Source organism: Alligator mississippiensis, chromosome 1, assembly GCF_030867095.1.
Source record: "Alligator mississippiensis isolate rAllMis1 chromosome 1, rAllMis1, whole genome shotgun sequence".
Classification (NCBI taxonomy): domain Eukaryota; kingdom Metazoa; phylum Chordata; order Crocodylia; family Alligatoridae; genus Alligator; species Alligator mississippiensis.
The window spans coordinates 294480687-294501451 of NC_081824.1; the positions used below are offsets into that span (position 1 = coordinate 294480687).

Below are 20765 nucleotides of genomic sequence, written 5' to 3' on the forward strand. Positions count from 1 at the left end.
AGCTTGCAGCACTCACTGACGATCCCCATACCCAGGGGGGGCAGGTAGACATTTGAGCCCTAGAGCCAGGAGAGGAGTGGCAAATGGATTTTGTAGGGCCCTTAAAGGCGAGTGAAGGGAAGAGATGTATATTAGTAGCTGTGGGTGTAGCCACAGGCTGGCCAGAAGTATGGCCTACTACGGAGGCTGCTGGGGAAACGGTGGTTCGAGCCTTGTTAATCAAACTGTTTGTTATTGGTTATCAGAAAGTCACAATTTTGATTGAATTGCCCTTCTGAATAACAGGAGGTTATCAATTTCTACTAAATTGGAGCGTATCAAGAAATTGATTAACCAGGAAAAACAGTTTTTGAGGAGTCCTTGGAAGATCAAGAGAACCACTGAGGTGCAAGACAAGAGTAAATCAGGAGGAGACATTGTAGCAAAACCCCGGTTCTTCTTTTTTTTATTTATTTTAAAATGCATTCCCTCCCCTTCCCCAACCATTTCTGACTTATTCTCTCCCTCTCTATTCCCTATAGATAAGTATAAGTAAGCTAAGATATAGGATAAGCTTTAACATTTTATTTTAGGTAGAGAGTTTTATTTTTCTCTCCCCTCCTTGCAAATAAGCGCCCTGCTATTTTGATATAGGTATCCACTGTTTTATAAGTGATAATTATTATGGGTTTTTTTGGGGAGGTTTTTTGTTTTTAACTGCTTTTATATTGTGTGATTACTGTTTTAGGCCTATATATGTAAGTTAGCATAGGTCATGTCAAGTTTCCATCTTGCAATGTCAAGCCTTCATCTTATCCCCATGCCCCGCTGTGTAACCTATGACTCACACCTACCCCTCCTATGTAACTTGGTTCCTGAATGAATGGGGATGAATGAGGGTGCTTGAGAGACAATGGCAGTGGGTCTAAAAATAGCTCCCTCTGAATGACCAAACCATCAACCGTACCTGGACCAATGACCCAGCCCTTGGAACCACCTCAGCATTCAAGAAACAAAAGCTGAGGCAACTCACCATTGTGCCAAGCTGCACATGCTCAGTAAGAACACCTGGAGTCCTCTGGAACAGGACTGACATTGCTGGGACAGACCCTCCCATAGGAGATCAGAGGTAGTCTGCCCCATAAAAAGGGGTAGAGAAGACTGACTCCTTAGGATGCCCTCTCCATCTGGACCAGCACCATGCCACACCACCTATCCACCCAGAGGCCCTGCCGGTGACCCCCCGCTCTGGACAACACCTACTGGACAAGGGCCCTTTTCCAGACTCACCCCCACCCTCCCTTCAACCAAGGACTTGGACTCTGCTTCTCTTTCCTACTTGGACTCCAACACTTCCACTGAGTCTCGTTCTCCTACTGCCAGTGTGTGTGCGCGCGCGTGTGTGAACCAATAACTTCATGGAGCTGTGTAGCGTGTTGTCTGTTTTATAAACCTGTTATTTGGATCCCTGAGTTGGGTTTGCTTTACTGTGGTTCAGCCCTGCTCCAGTCTCTGCTCCTCACCCCTCTAACTTCTGTCTCATTTCTCCTCCTCCTGCTTCTGGCTCACTGCCACCTCCAGCACCTGTACTGAGCTCCTCTCTGCCTGCAAACCCCCTGTTTCTTTGCCACTGTCTTATCCCCAATGCCTTTTCCCCAGGTTTCTGCCTCAGTTTCTTTCCTGGCTGTTTCCTCTTTGTCACCACTTATCTCTCCCCCCCCACCAATATCTCAGCTGTCAGCCTCAATTTCCAGCCCCAAGCTCCCAGGTTTCTGTCTCTCTCTTTCCTGGCTGTCTCCTCCTTGCCACCAGAGCGCACCCTGTACCAGTGACCTCAAGTAACCCTGGGGCCAGTTGATCTTAAGTAAACCCAAGCCTCAGTTATTTAGCCAGCTTCTCTCTAGTCCACCAGTTCTAATTCCAGTTCTGGCAACTTTCACTCCCTACACTTTAACTCTCTCTCTCTCTCACCTTCACCTTCCCCCAAGTATCCCAGGTACCCCAAGCACACACATACACACTGTACCATCCAAGTTAGAAACTATGTGTAGGTGGGTTGTATGTGTGTGAACTGGTGTGTGTGTGTGTGTGTGTATGTACACATGCGCGTGCATGCGCGCACACACACACACACACATAAATACACACACATCATTGTGTGTATGATAAACACATTAGTGATCTGTGTATGTATACTGAGTGTGCGGGTATTGACAATTGATTTTTGTCTAATTTTTAGTGTGTAGTGTGTATGTGCTTGAATTGGTGATAGGTATGCATGTGCCTAAGCTGGTTTAAATGAGCATGTGCCTGAGCTGGTAGTGTGTGTATGCACCTAATTCATGTGTGTGTTTGTATATGTGCTATTGTGTCACACCCTCCTGTCTAGCAGCGCAATATTGAGATCCTGAGAGTTGGCCTGACCCCACAGGTCAACAACATCTATGAAAACACATATGGAGAATGTCTTTTCCTTCACATAAACACGAGTTAATTGCAAAGATATATTTATGATACTAATTAGTCAAGGATAGACATTTCACACAGTTACATATCACACACATAGGAGCCTACTTAAAATCATCATAAATATAGTAAAATAAGCTGGAAGTGATGCCTCATTATTTATTTTCAAAAGATCCAGCCACAAACTTACATCCTCTTTCACTATGCAGTCGTCATCAATATTTTGTATTTTAACTTTTGTGAGTAGGCCCAGTTCAGCTTGAGTTTCACAGTCATTAGCGGGCATTTTCTGCGGGGTGCCTTGAGTCTAAAAAGGTTGAGAACAACTAATCTAATCTCTCTACGTATATATTTATATTGAACTTACCAGTTTTATCATATTGCACTTACCTGTATCAAAATAGACATTTAGCTCCTTACCTTCAGGTAAAATAGTATTATTTCCTTTGTCAGCTCATTTATCTTGTCATTCTAATCTAAATCTATACCCTTAATAATTTTGATTTATTTTTCCTCAAACTTATTTACAACCATCTAACACTGAAGTACCCAACTCTAAATGATTACCTCAACAGTACAGTATGGGGGAAAACATCTTTATTTCATATAATGTAGTCTCATTACACAATCATATTCAGTTTGTTGCCTACAACCAGTCTTGGGTTCATTCTGTTATTGTTACTTTCAGTTATTTTCCTTACATTAAATATATTATGTTTACTCAAATCCAAGATCTTGGATGGAATGATGAAAATATTCAAGTTAATATTTAATTTCCACTGTGTTGGTTTCCCCCCTACCCCCCATGCAGTCACATGCGTTGCTCATGCAGTTAAAATATAATGAAGTCACTGCTTTCCATAGCAGGTTTCTGTGCAGGTTCTTAATTCTTACATCTGGGGTGTGGAAACCATGATGGAAAAATATTTATTTTCTTGAAAAACTTTCTTTAGAAGGTTTTTAATCCCTAGAAATCATTTAAATTATGAAAGACTTTTTATAAAAACTAATCTCTGAGCTAGAGGTGATTTGTTTACATTTTGTATGAGGGTGTTGGCAGTCAACAGCAATGGTGTACATCAGTTAAAGATACAGATGCTGAATAAAAGAGACCTTTTGCAGAGTAGGGAGATAATGAAGGCAAGATTAATGCAGTTATGAATTACAGAGATCGCTTATTGAACTACAAAAAAATCCTTTTTTGTAATATACTTGGAATATAAAAGAGATTTTGTAAAACAAACATTTGCACTTTAGCATACATGTGTGATCCAGCTCATGTTAAAATTGATGTTTTGTTCACCTCCGTGTCAATAAAAATCTGAACTATGAGGAATCTGAACTATGTGGATCCTGTCAGAATCCTGTAAACATCTCGGAGGTGTTATATGAGTAGTGGAGTACTGGTATTGGCTAAATTGATTTGAATTGATATTTTTAAGGAGTTGACAAGTCCCTTTCCTCTTTCATACCTCGTGATGCTATGCCTTCCCCAGAAGCTGTTTTAGGTTATTTTTGTAATTTAGTGTATTTGAACTGTCTTTCTCAGAGATAAAAATGGAAAAACAGAATTTGATTTTGATAAGGATAAATATGACATAAGAATTCCAGAAGACTTAGATGAAGCAACAGGAAAACGAGGGTATAAAAAACAAGAGAGAATGGACCAAAATGTGCCTGAAAGTGACTATTCTCTACGGGTATGTATACGGTCTAATTAATAAATTGATTATAACAGATCTAGAAAGTATAATTCAAAGTTCTCTGTTGTTATTTTGGTTTTAGCTCTGTGTTTTCTATTAGATATTTAAGGTAATTGCAAAATAAAAAACAGCTTTATTTATGTCACACTGTCCCCCATTTGTTAGTTTATAACGGTAATCTGCACAAGCTTAAAATAGACTTACTTTGTAATCTAAAACAGGCCTGTCCAACTGGTGAGCTGTGGGTTGCAAGTGATTAACTCATGGCCTGCAGGCTCCCATGCAGACATTGCTGTTGCTGATGCAGCTAGGTTCTGTGAGCTCCTGCTTCCTTCTCCAGCTTTTGCTTCTTGCTCCTGCCCTGTGTAGGAGGACCCACGTGGCAAGGGGAAGGGGAACAGGGACCCATGTAGCATGCAACCAACAGCCACTCAAATTGGACAGCCCTGATCTAGTGTAAACCATTTTTTAGAGAACTGCAAATCAGAAAGCTATGTTGAGAGTTTAATGAATTGAACTCTCACTGTACTTGAACCGAGGATATACTTGCCACTGATATTCTATTTTTCAGTCCCTTGTGGATTCGGGTATTACATTTACCATGTGTCAGCACACATTTCAGTTAATCTGGGGATACTGTGTACTCTTATATTTGTACATCCAGCATGCTGACATTTGAAATATGTGGGTAGGTAAACTCAGCATTACCCCTGTACCTTAGAAAGTCCTTGTGTTGGGTGAGTTAGTCCATCCAGGGGTTGTTACCAGATGTTCATATGAACAAGTTCCTAACGTAAGGCCATATTCTGGAAATAAATCATGTGTGCTAAAAAAGTGGAATGGAGATTTGGCTATAGAAATTTTTCATCCCACTCTATTCTCCACCAGAATTCTGCAAAGACCATCTGTGACAGGAGTCATGGGAGGGCATTCTGAAGCAAGAGATACTGTGTTCAGGGAGTTTGGTTTGGTTGCATTTGTTCTCAACCAGTATTGGGCTTACTGCCGCTGCAGATTGCTTTTGATATGAATAATCCAAAGGAGGAGGGAGAGATGGGAATGACTAGATAGAACAGACCCTGCTTTTGTTAACATTGCTCTGTGCCCGTTTCTGGGGCATGGTAGAACTGTTTGTAGTGCTTTAAAGCAAGGTTGCAAAAAATAGGCCCACTGGTTGGATTTGACCCATGATGCTTGTCACCACAGCTGCTGGAGCAGCTGCATCCACAGGGTTAACCAGTCACTTACACCTTCTGCTCCCCCCTCCCCCCCCCCCCCACATTAAATTTGGGAGTTTAGTCACCGCTGGTGATATAGTGGCTCTGGCAGCCGCAAGGATTAACGCCTCCATTGTTTGCAGGTTGTCCGGCTTAATGGAAGCCTTGCAGTCTAGATCTGGCCTCTTAGACAAATAAGTTTGACACCCATGCTCTGTAGAATATTTTTTTTTAATTCAGTCAGGAGAGACTGATTGTTTCTGCTAATTACATCTATTACTCTGCCTGTGGGAACTTTCTGCCTTTATTGCTGAAATACCTTCATTTATGGTTTGTGGTTGTACCTTTGTAAGGTTTTTCACAGAAACCTGTAAGGAAGGCTTTCCTTTCTTAGTTAGTTTGCAGTGCAATAAAATCAAATTTTTAACTATTTTGGCATCCTCACATGACCAGACTTGAATAAAACATTCCTAAATGTGCAGTTTCTTCTACAGTACTACTCTGTTAGATTTTTTTTAGTATCCACACACATCACACTGCCTAATCTGTCTGTGCACCAGGGTTGGAGTGGTCCGGTAGAGCAGGGGTGTCAAACATACAGCCTGCAGGCTAAATCTGGCCTGTGGAGCTGTTAATACTGGTGGGCCAGATGACCAAAGAGCTACCAGAAGTTGTCAGGTGTGGCCTGCCGCAGAATTCAGGGTCCCTGGACTTACGCTGTGTCTTAAAATGAACTGTTGGGTTCAGAAGATGCCCCGCGCTTGAACAAAGGACATACTCACAATTGTTTTCACTCTTGCAAAGCTTTATTTAAGCATACTCTGAGGCAGGCAGTAAGACAGAGTAGAGAGGATGACCACTTCACATCGGCTCTAGGCAGCAGCTGCTACCCCGCATAGTGCCCCTGGCCCCAGAGTGTCTCAATCCCGGAGATGCGATAGACTGCTCTGGGCTCTGCGCAAGTCAGGATTCTCGCTAGAGTTTGAGGAACTCCCGTAAATTAAGAATGTACAGCTTATATAGTCTGGAGTAAATAATGTTATCTCGAACTAGGATTTGGTTATTTCAAGCTAAGAATTTGCAGATGAGTTACAATCTAACACACCTGGTGTTTACCATATTCCACTGTATTACAACATTCTACTATCTAGGTTCATGGTTCGGTCACTCTTACAAAGCAAAAAGCTACGTTTTATAATACCGGCCTACTATGGAGTCAGCATACAAAACTTTTGCTATGAGCATTAAGCAAAGTCCTTACTATTACACGCTGCCACCCAGTCCTGGACCTGTGCTGACTCTGTGCTGCCATTCAAGTGCAGCTACATGCTGCTGCCCAGCCATGAACCTACACTGCCACCCAAATGTGGCCCATCACAGTTGGCTGCTGGCCTTTCCAATCTGCCCCAAAAGGAACCCTGTAGTTTGGATCTAGTCTAGGGCCTGGAGTGAGTTAGACATCCCTGCAGTAGAGGAAATGCACACAAGACTACATCAGCAGTACATGGGATGCACTACTCTGGGATGGTGTGCTGTAGAAAGCTCAGAAGAAAAGGGACTGGCTAAATTAATAGTGTTGTTGGGTACTACCCATTCATCAGCACGAGCACTAGTGAATGGTTATAAAAAATAATGCTTATACCAGTTTTACTCCCTTGCAAAGGGAAAATATAATTACTGCAATTGCTAATTGAGTATTAACCACATTTTGCCTGTTTACAGTCTTTCTCCCTTACTGTTTACACACTACTGAAAGTTTCAGCATGGCCTGCAGCTAGCAGCAACATAAATTGAGTATTAACACAGTTTTGGAGCTTGTTATTTTTGTCAACTTTTAGCTTATTTTTTTCTGAAAAAAGTATTTTGATTATATAACATTGTGATATGAACTAAACATAAATGAATGCAAGCTTACAACCAGTAGTTGTTTTTTTAGGGATTTCAGCCAAGCATATCATCATATGTAGTAAAATGTATGAAGCAGTAATTACTAGTACCATTGCACAAGAGAAGCTGAGAACTGAATCGTGACATATTTTGAACATCCTCAGCTGTTATCTATATGTTAACAGTAGTATTTGTGTATTGATTTTGGGTACTGTGCAATTATGTTGTAACTAAAAATGCTGGAAAAGTTTTCCTATGTGTTCTTTCAGCAGTTGTTGCTGTTGATCATATTTCAGTGATGTCCTTGCTTAGTCCTTTTAATGTTTTCCCCTGAAGCAGCTTCCTGTTCAGCAAGTGATTTTTGCCATGCAATTGTATGAAAGGAAAAGTTTTCTGTATGGTAGCCAGCAAACTGAAGGTGTCTTCACATTATAACCCAAGTATTGAACTCGTATAAGTCTAGAAAGGTGATGGTTACTAGGTTGGCAAAGCACTTTATTTATGTGGAAAGCAACTCCTTTGCTCAGTGTGATACAAACATGGAACGCTGTGCATGGCCTTACCTGCATATGAATGCTAACCGCCATTAACCACCCTGGTAATCCACAGTCTATTAAGTTTGCCATAGAAGACCATGTTTCTAGTTTGAAAATGCTAGTCATTGTAGGCCAGGTCTTGCTTCATGGAGGTGGGTTGCTTCTTGATAAATTTGTACCTTCAGGTATCTGTTTATTCTGTCATGCTCAGAGGGAGTTTTTCCCTTTGTTTTGTTTTGCTTTACAATTTATAATATATGTTAAGCTCACAAAAGTACAAGTTCATTGTTAATCAAATTGAATTGATAACTATAGGAATGGAAGACTATAATTACAATCAACTTTAAGGAGCATTAATTATGACCTTATTTAAAATTTGTAGGGGGAGGATGTACTATAAACTGTTTTGTATTTTGTTCAGCTTGAATAATAGATTTTTTTTTTTGCAGGCTTATTGTAGCATTTTGTATCTGAAGCCAAGAATGCAGATTGTTATAAGAGGACAAAAAGTACAAACACAGCTCGTTTCCAAAAGCCTTGCATATATCGAACGTGATATTTATAGACCAAAATTTTTGGGTGTATCCTTTATTGATATGTACATTATTGCACATTTAATGTGGTGACATGATTTTGTTTGAGGAAACAAAGTATTGTAGTTACCTGTATATCATTGTATTAGACAGAGATTGGTGGAAGTATTCCAACATGAGTGGTCTAAGGCCCTATTTAAGATGAATAGGGCTCCCATAGACATGTGGGGAGCCTGCTTCAATGCACTGGAACTCCAGCGCGTTGGAGCAGACTCAAGTAATCGAGTCTGCTGGAACATGGAAATTGATGCGCTCTGGCAGCCTTCTACACCACGTGTATCAGCATCCCCATGCTGAAAAATGGCAGCAGGGTGCTTTGAACTAAAACACATTCAAGGAGCTTTAGTTTAAAGTGCCCCGCTGCCATTTTTCAGCATGGAAACACCAGTACATGTGATGTGCAGGAGCTTTTCATTCATTATTGCAGCTCGCTAATTAAAGCACTCAGTGCTGCATCCCAAAACACATGTAAAAATGCCCTTAGTGTTAGTAAATCTGTATTACCATATTTTCCTTAACATTTAAAAATAAGGCTAAAACTGTAAGAATCACCTTTGGATTTAACTGCAGAAATAAAGATCATTATGGAATAATGATGTACCATAGAAACAGACTTATCAAAGCGTATGAAAGAGTTGGCTGTCAATTAAAGGCAAGTACTTACACTTGAAAAATACATTCATGTTTGAATTGAAAAGTAACCTCACTCAAAACGGTGACTATTATGTTGGTGCTATTCTAGTAAATTCCCTGGGTTCTTTTAGTTTCAATTAATCTATTTGGAGATGAAAGTTCTACTGTACACTTTATAATATTTATTTCAGAGTTAATGTTAATTTGTAAAGTGTATAGCTGTCATTGCTAGGGCAGGGGAAGGACAGGATAAGTACAAAATGAAAATAATTCCACTGTTTTGTTTTAAGAGGAACCATCTGACAACATTCTGTATATTTGGCACATACTGTTTTCTGATGAAGTTATAGTTTAGATGAACATGTGTGTTAAATCCAAACTGCCAACAGTCTTCCTTGGAAACAGAAAAAAATGCTTCAGTATAAAAAATTCTCTCTTTTGTCTCTTCCTCCTTTATTTATGTTTTAATCTTACAGGCAAACAACATGGGTGTTGGTGTAGTTGGAATTATAGAATGTAACTTCCTAAAACCAACACATAATAAACAAGATTTTGATTATACCAATGAATACAGGTAAATATATATTTATCTAGACATCTTAGAAAATAGGTTTAGAATGGGTATATGAAATACCCTTCATAATACATTAACTGTAAAAGATGTTTCTTCTCAATATTATGCAGAAATACTTTGTAATATGATGCCCTGAACTGATCCTAAGAGGATGGTAAGTGACAATTCTTGGTGGCCACAGGGAACAGGAAAAGGAGGAATGGTCATAAATTGCACAAGGGAAACTTAGGTTAGACTTTAGAAAGAACTTCCTCACTTTGAACGTAGTTAAACATTGGAACAAGCTACCTAAAGAGGCTGTGGACTCTTCATCCTTGGAAATTTAGAAACAGGTTAAATAAACATAAATGTAGGATGTTTTTTAAAAAGGGGTGATTGTGCTTTGAGCAGGGGATTGGACTAGATGACCTTCTGAGGTCCCTTCCAACCCTACTTTATATGTTTCTGTGGATACTTTGATTTTTATAAAGGCTACTTGATCATTGTATGGTACTAGTCACAAATTCAGAAAGGAAAGCATTTCATATAGCTGAACATAGTAGGGCAAAAACTGTAGTCCAGGGCTCAAGAGTTAAAGAACTGTGGAATTCCACCCCACACAAGTCAGAGGGCCAGAGAGCAGGGAGAGGGGGAAATGGATTTCAGGGCGCCAGAAAAGGCAGGGAGGTGCAACTAGTTCTCTAATTGTGATGGTGGCTTTCTCACATCATGTCTAACATTGAGCTATTGTGCTTTTTTCTTTCTTTAAATGAATTCTGCTTTCCTCTCATTGGAAATCTTAAGAGATTCTGGTGGAATGGAGAAATAGATACAATTATAAAATTTTACGGTGTTGCAGGTTTGGTTCAGGGAATCTCAAGAAGCATGATGTATTTGGTTATAACTTTTATTGGACCAATGATAGAGTTGGGAGAGCTGCAAGATAGGTTTTTTAGTACAAAATGCCCTTGTCTGAGGATGCTTAAATATTTCTTAATAGCTCTATTGTTGGTCCAATAAAATATATTCTAAAACAAAAATCTTGCTTTTAAGACATAAAGCATTTTACCATTTCACTATAGGTAAATTTTAACATGATGACTTGTTAATAATTAATGCTAGGTATCCAAACAGCTTTAATAAACCATGAATTCTTAGTATTCTTCTTTTTCCTTTTCCTGTATCAGAAATACTTAACTGTTGTGCTTCTACACTTACCAACTTATGAAGTCTGTTTTACTTGTCCTTTGAGAGCCAAACCTGTATCCAGATATGCTTAGAACCCTTTTGTCTCTTTGGTGGGGCCCTGATGACCCAGGTACAGGGGCCCACCTGCACAGACCTGACTACAAAATTATGGCTGTTGTATATGTACTTGGGTACCAAGGTCTTGGCCACCTTGTAAGACTGTGGCTATATAGATGCTAGCCTAATTTAGGAGATATACAAAAAATTACAGAAAACATTATTATTGACTTATTACAATGAATTTGGAAGCAAAACTGCAATTCCAGAAAATAGACATTTATAGTTCCTGCCCTGATTTGTACCATATTCTGCTGAAGCATATCTTAATTCTTTCTACACAGTCTATAAAAATGCATTTTTCTTACTAATTTTACAAAATATCTTTCCGTAAGACACTATTTTCTGTTGGTAGGCTTACAATAGCAGCCCTAGGAGAAAAGTTAAATGATTACTGGAATGAAATGAAAGCCAAGAAAAATGAAGAATATCCTCTGGATTTGTTAGTGGAAGACATACAGTGAGTAACATGCCTCTCTGAAACTGTATTTTCAAGTCACAACATACAGAATATGCATGTGATAGTTTATCTGCTTCTATCTAATGTCACAGAGAAGTAAATACAATAACAGAAGTAGAGTAAAACATTTTTGTATGTTTTGACTTTTCATTACAGAAAACGGCCTGATCAGACATGGGTTCAGTGTGATTCATGTCTGAAATGGCGAAAGCTTGCAGATGGGATAGATCGCTTGCCAGAAAAATGGTACTGTTCATTGAACCCTGACCCACAATTCAGGTAAAATAAAATTTGGAGGAACAGCTAAATAGTACTGCATATTTTACTTTCATCAGCTGACTAGGACACCATTTGTTGTTTTTTTTTGTAAATCAGAGATTGCAATGTACCAGAAGAACCAGAAGATGATGACTTAATACATCCTACGTATGAGAAAACCTATAAGAAAAGGTGAGTATCGGAGATCTGTGTGAAAAAAAATGTGCCCGCTGTAGGACAGGAATTTGAAGGGTGTACGCTACAATTATGATTCCTGGTGACATATACAATTAAAACACTGTGATATGTTAAATGATGAGACCAAATCATATTTAAAAGTGATTATACAACTTTGAAATAATATATGTCTAATCACTCCCTTAATGTGTTCAGAATGTGGCTTGGCTGATCCTCAAAGGGCTCTGTGCTCCACTAAGATCAGTTTTTGTTTTTGACTGCTAGTTGCCTATGAATGTAAAGTGACTAGACTTAATGGCCCAGAAGCCCCTTCTAGTCCTTAATTTCCCATGTCTCATGGTACTGATTCTCCTCTTTTCCTGTTACTTTAAGACAGCTACGGTGACACAGTTTAGTATGCCTATCGTTGTGCACAGAACACTCAGTCTATCTGTCTTTGGCAAGTGGCTGCTTAGCTGGCCACGTGTGTGTAAATGATCTCTCAGTACTTTCCTAGAAAAGCAGCTGTGGGCATTCACTCAGAGATGTTGCGTGATTTTTCGCAGGGAAGGAAGGAAGGTGGCCCATATAATAAGGAATTGGAAAGGGGTGGTTCATTAACTGGAAACAGGGTAACGCAGGCTGTGTGAAGTTTCAGAGTTGCTATTGTAGTCTAAGGATATAGTTTGGGGCTCAGCTGTTCATAACCAAGTGCCCTAACATAGTAGTAATTCAGGCATGAAAAAAAATGCTAGTCGGCTCACCTGCAAGAATACCTTTGTGGCCTATTCAGTTAAACTGAATACTAATGCAAGGATTGGCCTTTAAAGAGCTGTACTTGTTAGATATGGCAACAAATTATTTTAAAGTTAAACAGATTTAAGTGCTGTGATGGCCTTTACTCTTTAATAGTTTCAGAATGTGGTAATTGAAAACCAGTGTCTGTTTTTTCCAATCTAGGTGGTAGAAAGTATTGTATTTGTTTTTAATATAGAAATTATTATATTTGTAAAGTGAATTTTATATTTGGAGTTAACACCTTGATCTTTATCCCTCCATTGCTATAAAGAGACAAGGAAAAATTGAGAAAACGAATGGAAAACAGTCAACAGGTACTCCTTAAACTTTTATTTGTTGTATTTGGTAGTTTCTGTGGTAACTTTTTAAGAGGATAAAGAAAGCTACAGTGTAAGAGTATACATGCAATGTGTTCTGCTGTTGGTACAGATAAGCATTACATTAAAGCTGTTAATTTACAACTGATATGTAGATAATATAGTTCAAAGAATTTATTTTTCCTCCATTGTTACATTGGGGGAGAGCATTGAGAAAAATTATAAAAGGTGAAGTTCTCAATGGCTACCCTGTAACAACATATTTAAACACTTTTACATGAGCGTTCTGAGAGGGTAGTTTTAAAAAAAGTTTCCCCAGTGATGAAAAAAATCCATCTTTGAACCTCTTTGAAGTTCTTTGAACTTTGTTACCTAAAGACAAGCAAACGCTATTGTTAGAAAACATGTATAGGAGCCATTCAGGATTCAATAGTGTGTGGACCAATTAAGCCCCAGAAGAGGGTGTACTCTCTGAGGAGGAGAGCTATCTTCAATGAGTAATTAATATAGTTACATCTCCGTTTCAAATTCTCAGAAGTTTAGTGCCTGATATGGAGAGCAGGAATGAGTTGTGTTAAAGAGAAATTACTGGTGTGGCAAGGAAACAAATAACGTTCATGGGGAAGATATTAAAAATAAAGGAGGGTTATTGATACTAGATTCTAAAACAGGAAGGGAGTGATGTGTTTTTAAGTCTTGGGCTTGTCTACATGGATACGATCAGGGATATTATATTACTCCAAATTAACTAGAAGTATGAATTGCAAGGTGAATAATTATCTTGAGGTATGGACCTTGTTCACTTCTGAAGTGGCCCTTGTTTTGATTGATCTTAATTCACTTCCAAAGTGAAGGATGCTGACCTAAATTAAGACCACTTTAATTCTAAATGACAAGGTCCAATCCACATGGTCTTAATGGGGTTTACTAATCCATTTTAATTAACATTATTTTCCCGAACTTCTCCATGTGGACCCAGCCCTTTGTGGAGTCAATGGAGCAAGTTGTTCACTCTAGACAAATTTCATTTGAATTTAGGTGTGAAGAAGTTTTAGTAAAGGGATGATCACAAGCTGTCTTGGGTATACACTTTCAAATGTGATAGACTTCATCAACCTGGCAAAAGCAAAAGTGTGAATGTGAGCTTTGAATCATAGATAGGAATTTGTAAAATGTGGAAAACGCTTTGCTTTCTCAAAGTGGTATTGAGGGGCTTAATTCAGTGACTTATGCAAAGCAGGGGAGCTTGACAGTTGTGTTACATATAACTTATCTTCCTTCTTTAAAATGCAGTATATTATTTCTTGCTGTTTTTCTAAGTATGAAAGAAGATAAAGCAAACATGTAGTAGTAGTAGTAGTAGCTTTAATAGTGGCTTGCTGATGCCAGAGGATCAAACCATAGTACTAAATGTCAGACAGGCTCCCAGGTACTTGAAGTATGTTCTGATGGTGGTTCTGGCACCAGTGTGGTCAATAGATCTGCTAACAATTGATTATTGCTTTGTCTCCTAGATGTCTGGTTTTCTTTTTTTCTTAATCAAATAAAATATTTTTTTCTACAGATGGCTAATGAAATGTATTTAAAAACCTTTCATGTTTCTTCAAGTAAAGATTTTAAAACATTGTCATCTGTGAGTGGAAAGGAGGGTATTCCAAGATCTCGGTTAACAGAATCCTCAAACACTTCTGTTACAAGATCTCTAAACACTTCAAATAACAGATTTGTATCTTCACCTCATCCAGATTCTGACAGCAGGTTAGTGAATTTACTAGAAATCTCCTTTGCATTTATCTCCAAAGGAAATATTCTTACAGACTAAAGGTTACAGTGTCTGGCTTCTATAGGCTAAGGCACCAAAACAATGATTGCTGTATAATCTTACGTGTTCTGAGCACGTCCCATTTAATATCCTCTGACTGCATTCTGAAAGATGCAAGTAAATATAGCAAAATGCTGCTGAAGGGAGAGAGGAATTGATGGCTTTGTCAGCCTTATTTTTCATCAGGCAGCCTCCCATTACATGTAAATTTCTGTTGTCACTCGTTGGCTCAAATTTGATTAGTCTTTTTTTAAATGCCATTTTAAAGTAAGTGAGTCGTTACATTACAGTAGAAATAACAGTTAATTTACAAATAAATAAAGGCTATATTTATCCTGACTGATGGCCAGTCATTTATGTAGGCCCCACTAGAGGGTGGATGAATGCTGGAGTGCTCAACTTTCAGAACATAGAGCCTTGGAATCCAGCCTGCATGGGTTAGGGAAATTTGGCAGTGGGGGGAAGTAATGGCAGTACTGCTACCCCTTCCCACTACCAAAAATCCCAAGCCCTCTGGTGCGGGTCAGAGCCAGGCCACAGCCCTCTCCCTGCACACCCAGATTGGGGTCATGCCATCCCTCCCCCTTCCCTCTGTACAGCTCCATTGGGGTCAAGCTGCCCTTTGCCCCATGGGACCAGTCCACATCCCCTTCCTTCCTCCCCCCCCCCCCCCCCCAATGGGGTCTGGCCATGTCCCATTCCTGCTACAGGGATGGACCATGCCCTCTTCCCCCTGCCCAGCCAGATTGGGGCTGAGGCATGCCCCCCTGCCGTCTGTGTAGCTGTGTTGGGGCTGGACCCAAACCCCTTGTCCCCATGCAGTTGGATTGGAGCTGGGCTGCCCCCCTCCCCACTCTTTGTCACCAGATGGGGCCCTGCTGTGCCCACCCCAGGCACCTGATTGGGTCTAACAGCTGGATCTGGCCTGCAGAGGGATCAGGCACTACCCATCCAACCCACTGGGCAAAAAGATTGAGCACCGCTGGATTAATATAACGAATGATTACCACATTTACAAATTACACAAAGACCCTGATAACAGCATGTACTAAATTAGCCCCAAAGAATACAAAATTAGGCATTTGCTGTATGACTTGCCTGGAAGTGCTAGAAAATAAGCTATAGTTTTAGAGGTTCTCTCTTCCTAATTGTACCAGGGAGAACCAGCAGTCACAACAGAATTGTTGAGCAGAATTAGGCAGACAAGGTTCTTTAAGTAAATCTGATATTTTTAATTAGACCAACCCAAATAGTTGGAAAAAATCATCTTTGCAACCTTTCAAATACGAATACCCTTCATCAGGCAGAATTAATCACTTTTACTCACTCTGTCCTGTTTCAGTTCATTCAGTCTTTGAATTTCAAAAGTACTCTAAAATGTGAGGTTTAGAACTCGTAAAGTTGGCCTCCAGTTTTTTAAATTAGAAAACAGAACCGCTTTGTCTAGAGTCGGTGCAGCCCAACATCATTTCATGAATATGGTCCACATAAATTTTGAAATTTAAAACTTTGAAAACAAATTATTTTGCATAATATAATAAGTTACAGTAAACTATTTCTCTTTTTTCCATCAGTCTTAAACGGAGGGCTTCTGGTTGTTTGACACCCATAACTGCAAAGACACCGCGGTTACATAATCAAGTAATTGATAATCATGCTGAAGATGATGATGAAGATGTCATAATTTTAGAGGAGAGTAGTACTCCAAAGCCTGCAGGAGACTCTGATATAGTGATAATAAAAACTGAACATATTAGTGAGGATCAAGGGAGCATACCCAAAGAAAGCTGTGATGTCAAGGAACCTTGTGGTACAGTTACTTCTGAGACTAAATGTGGACACTGGACTGCAGCAACACAAACTGAGATCCCAAACTTAGTTGTTAAAAAGGAAGAAGTGGAAGATAGCCCAGGTAATCCGCTGTCTGCATCAGAAATGGACAGACTTGGACCAAACCTTCAAGAAATTGCAAATGTTTCTGAGACCTCTTCTGCAGATCTTGGAATTAAATTAAATGAACTAAAAAATCAGTTGCAATTAACAAACGAAGAAAAAGAAACTTACTGGAAACAGTGTGAAATGTTAGCCCAACAGGTGGAAATGCTGGAGCAGAAGATAGTAGAAATGAATGATAAGTATGTGAAAAAGGAAATGTGCCATCAATCAACTGAGACTAATACCACATTCCCTGAACATTTCCAGGAACATAGTCCAGAAGGCATAGCTATTCTGTACCAACAAGCCTTAAAAGAGATAGAAAATCTAAAGGAACAGTGCAATACTCTGCAAAACTTAAAAACTGAATGCAGCAAATGTACTAATGGTGACAGTAAAAGTGAAGTGGATGAAATTGCTGTGCAACTTGATGATGTCTTCAGACAACTAGATAAATGCAGTATTGAGAGGGACCAATACAAAAATGAGGTATGCACATTAATATAGTTCATGGCAGGGTAGAGTAATTTTGTCAAAAATGTCAATGCGGGGGGCGGGGGGGTGAGGTTAGGTTGTTTTGTTTTGTTTTTAAAAGCCTCCATCATTCATTGAGTTTGCCCAAGGATCTCTCTAGCCATCAGTGAGTTACCAAGTGAGCAAAGACCAGTACTCTGGAGTACACTGTATACCCTTGGAAGAAAATATTAGGAAATCAAGGTTAGGTTACCAATGGTACAGTCAGACGAGGTTATTTGGATTAATTTATTAGCTGATAGCCCCAAGATATGTTATTTGCATGTATGCTGTAAATTGTTTATTTACATATCCAAACCTGTCTGTGTGTCCATTCACACATTACTTTAGTATGTTCTTACTCCTTTGGGACTTCTAGTTATGCTAAGGCTCTGAGAGTGCTCAGAAAAAACAGGTGTTACAGACCTCTAAATGTCTTGACAGGGGATGTAGAAAAAATAAGAACATAGTAACAAGGAGAGAGGTACAAAAAGGGAGTGTTTAGGAGTAAAGTAAAAACCGAAGGGGCCAGGTATGAACTTGGCAAATGGACAAGTAAAATTGATATCTTAGCAAAGGGGCAGATAAATATTGGCATGAACAATTGGGTATAAATATAGGTGCTGGACAGTTTGGGGGTTTTTTGTTTGGGTTTTTTGTAGCAGCCTAGGGGAGCATAGTTTACGCATGGTGTTTTCCTGGGCAATTCTACTGAGTTCAGCTGATTATTGAACAGACCAGCTCATGTGCTGTCAAAATGACGACTGCTTGGAGCTTTTTGCCACCCAGCACTAATTTGAGTTATTCCTTCTCCATTGCACCTGTGCTTCAGGAGGCCAGTTTCCGGTACTGGCCTCAGAGTGCAGAGACCCAAGCAGCTTGAACACCTAAATTGACCGTGAGCAAGCGACCACCCAAACAAATGCCTCAGAACAACAACTAGTATGTTACAGTTCCTATTTTAATACTTCTCAAAATGTTAAATTTAAAAAATTGGCTCTAACATAGGAATTATGTTCATGATTTTATCACATAAAAGACAGGTTTAAGTAACACAACTAGTAAAGGAACTAGATAATTGAATTTGGATAGAAACTTACTTTACTGTTATCCATATAGAAGTGATTCCCCTGCAAAGTAAGCTTGAAACATATAAGTAGAATATCACATAGGAGATTTCATGGTTTTGGAAATACATTGCTTATGATAAGTATAAATACGTTTGCTGCCCTCTGTATTGTCAATTTGCGTTTTTTACAAGTAGTAATTTTATTTAAGTATATTCAGAATTAGGGTGGATTTTGTGTAATGTATTTAAGTGTTCTGTCCATTTTAGGTGATACGTTTTTGCACTTTGTCAGTGGTTCTCAGCCCACAGACCACATGCAGCCCAGTCAGCACACTGCTGTGGCCCATGTGACAACCTGTTAAAACATTTTTTTAAACTGATACACAGGAAGTAAGTTGTGTGAATGTGGCCCACATAATACATTGAGAGCTGCAAGTGTGGTCCACTATGGCAAATAGGTTGAGAACCCACTGCACAATATCATGAAAGAGTAAACACATTCTGCCTTTTTGCCTTAAGAAAAATGAACATTCGCTTCCTTCGTTTCGGTCAACTCTAGGAACAATAATAGTTTTCTTTCACTTCATATAGAGTGCATAAAAATGACTAAGAAAACATTCTTTAATTGTTGCTCAATATTTCTTAGTCTTAAATAGCTAAAGTGGATGCCATCTGCCTGTACTAGAATGTCAAATTTTACAAAGGTAAGAATCTTAACTGTGAAACTTGGTCTGTGCTGAAAAGAGAAGTCTTTTTCTGTGAACAACAAAGTCAAACAAAAAAATTGAGAAAGTAGCTTGTTTCATGACTGCAGCCAGTACCCGTTTCTCCTCTGTTTAATTTGTTTTACGGAAGCTAAAATACCTCAACCAGTTAGTATCCATAAGCTTGAAACCAATTAAACTTGTCCTCCCTTCTAAATCAGGTAGGTGCTTCTGAAAAATCACACCTTTAGGCTCCTAAAATTACATTTAGGCTACAAATATTAGGTTCTTATTTTTTTTAATGTTAGTTTATATGCATATTAAAGAAAAAAAGGTTAACATGTTAAAAGTGAACTTCTCATTGCTACTACTGAAGTTGTTTTGAAATGACAACATTTTATAACATTTTTAGTGGTATAAAAATGCAGTTATAAAAAAACTTTCATATATGATTTAACCTCAAGCATGAGTTTGAGGAGTCTCTTTTGAAGAATATATGTGCATAATGTTTTATGTACCTGCTTGTTTGCAGGTACATAAAGACTTTTTCTTTTCTTCTTTTTTTTCTTTTCTTTTTTTCCTTTCTTTGTCTATAGGAGCGTTAACAATGTTATCAGTAGTAATACAAATTTCATAAAACATATAATGGAGTTAAATGTATATCTAAAATTGTAATGGCACAGATAACTAAAGGGTTTTTCAGTGTTTCATTAAGCTACTTCTAGAAGTCAAGTAAATTTAAATCATTTCCTAATTCACCTTGATTTAAATTGCTGTATCTTGACTTTGGAGTTAAAAGTGACTATTTTGATTTTTGTGTTTCAGATTGAACTGCTGTCAATGGAGAAAACTCAAATAGCCTTTCAGTGTGAGGAGCTTAAAACAGAAATTGCACAATTAAAAGCTTCAATTCCACAAGCGGTAGCACAAGCAGGTGATTCTACAACCAGTAATGTTGAAGATCATGTAAATTACTCCGATGAAGAAAGGTATTAGTTGCCTATTTCAAGCCCGTTTCTGGTCTTCTCAGCCTCTCTGAATTTTTCAGTGCTGCCCTCCTAACATTCATACTTCATCTTCTAAAAGATTTTTTTCAGATTAGTTGTTATCTAGGGTCCACATTAAAAGAATTAAAGCACCTGCATGCCGAGCTCATTGTCTAATTAATCCAAAAAAAATGTTTGCAGCACAAATAAAATAGGTTTGATTAATAGTCATTGCTTTCACGGCATTAATGAAGGATTAACAGAATGCTTAATGCTTTGCAACAGGGAAAGGAGAGCATCAACCATTTTCTTGTAAGTTTTCTATCCAGAGGTATCTAAAGAAGTTTTGTTCATTTGTTTATAGATTACGTGTACTCTCTAGAGAATGTATCTTTTACATATTTTAGTTGACTTACCTTCCATGTGACGTGTCTTTATGGGCTGCATTTCAAGTGTGGGGTGTGAGCTACAGGTCTGATCTTGCTGCTTCCTCAGCTGTGGTAGCTCCTTCTTAAATCAGCAGTTGATTTTGCTACCACTGGCATCCAGTTTTTCTGCACTTGCATATATTTGGACAAGGGAGTGTATTTGTTTTAACAGAAGCCATCCACAGATCATGCTAGATTATCAACTACAGGCAGTGCTAAAGGAAATGTTTCCAAGAAGAAAGTACTCTAAAGAAAAGAAGGGGTGCTTGATTCAGGAATAACTTGTGGGGGGTGGAAAGGCAGAGAGAGAAAAGGCATACAAAAGGAATAACAAGAAAAGAAGAGGAATATAGAAGAAAGCAAAAGGTGCTTGAAAAGGACACAGAAGGGTAAGGGTGAATTAAAAAAAAAAAATTATAAAATAAA

The 20765-nt window shown here is 38.7% G+C and overlaps 1 protein-coding gene across 1 annotated transcript in view; it reads left to right on the plus strand.

Annotated features, from left to right (window-relative positions):
* The window catches only part of MORC3 (MORC family CW-type zinc finger 3), a 59285-nt gene that overhangs the window by 30084 nt on the left and 8436 nt on the right, over positions 1–20765 (plus strand). Inside the window, exons 6-16 of the mRNA XM_059720733.1 lie at positions 3995–4145; positions 8238–8369; positions 8914–9033; positions 9491–9588; positions 11228–11332; positions 11489–11611; positions 11708–11782; positions 12837–12879; positions 14447–14640; positions 16279–17128; positions 19751–19914. Of these exons, the coding sequence (XP_059576716.1) occupies positions 3995–4145; positions 8238–8369; positions 8914–9033; positions 9491–9588; positions 11228–11332; positions 11489–11611; positions 11708–11782; positions 12837–12879; positions 14447–14640; positions 16279–17128; positions 19751–19914 (2055 nt within the window). The remainder of the gene's footprint in view (positions 1–3994; positions 4146–8237; positions 8370–8913; positions 9034–9490; positions 9589–11227; positions 11333–11488; positions 11612–11707; positions 11783–12836; positions 12880–14446; positions 14641–16278; positions 17129–19750; positions 19915–20765) is intronic.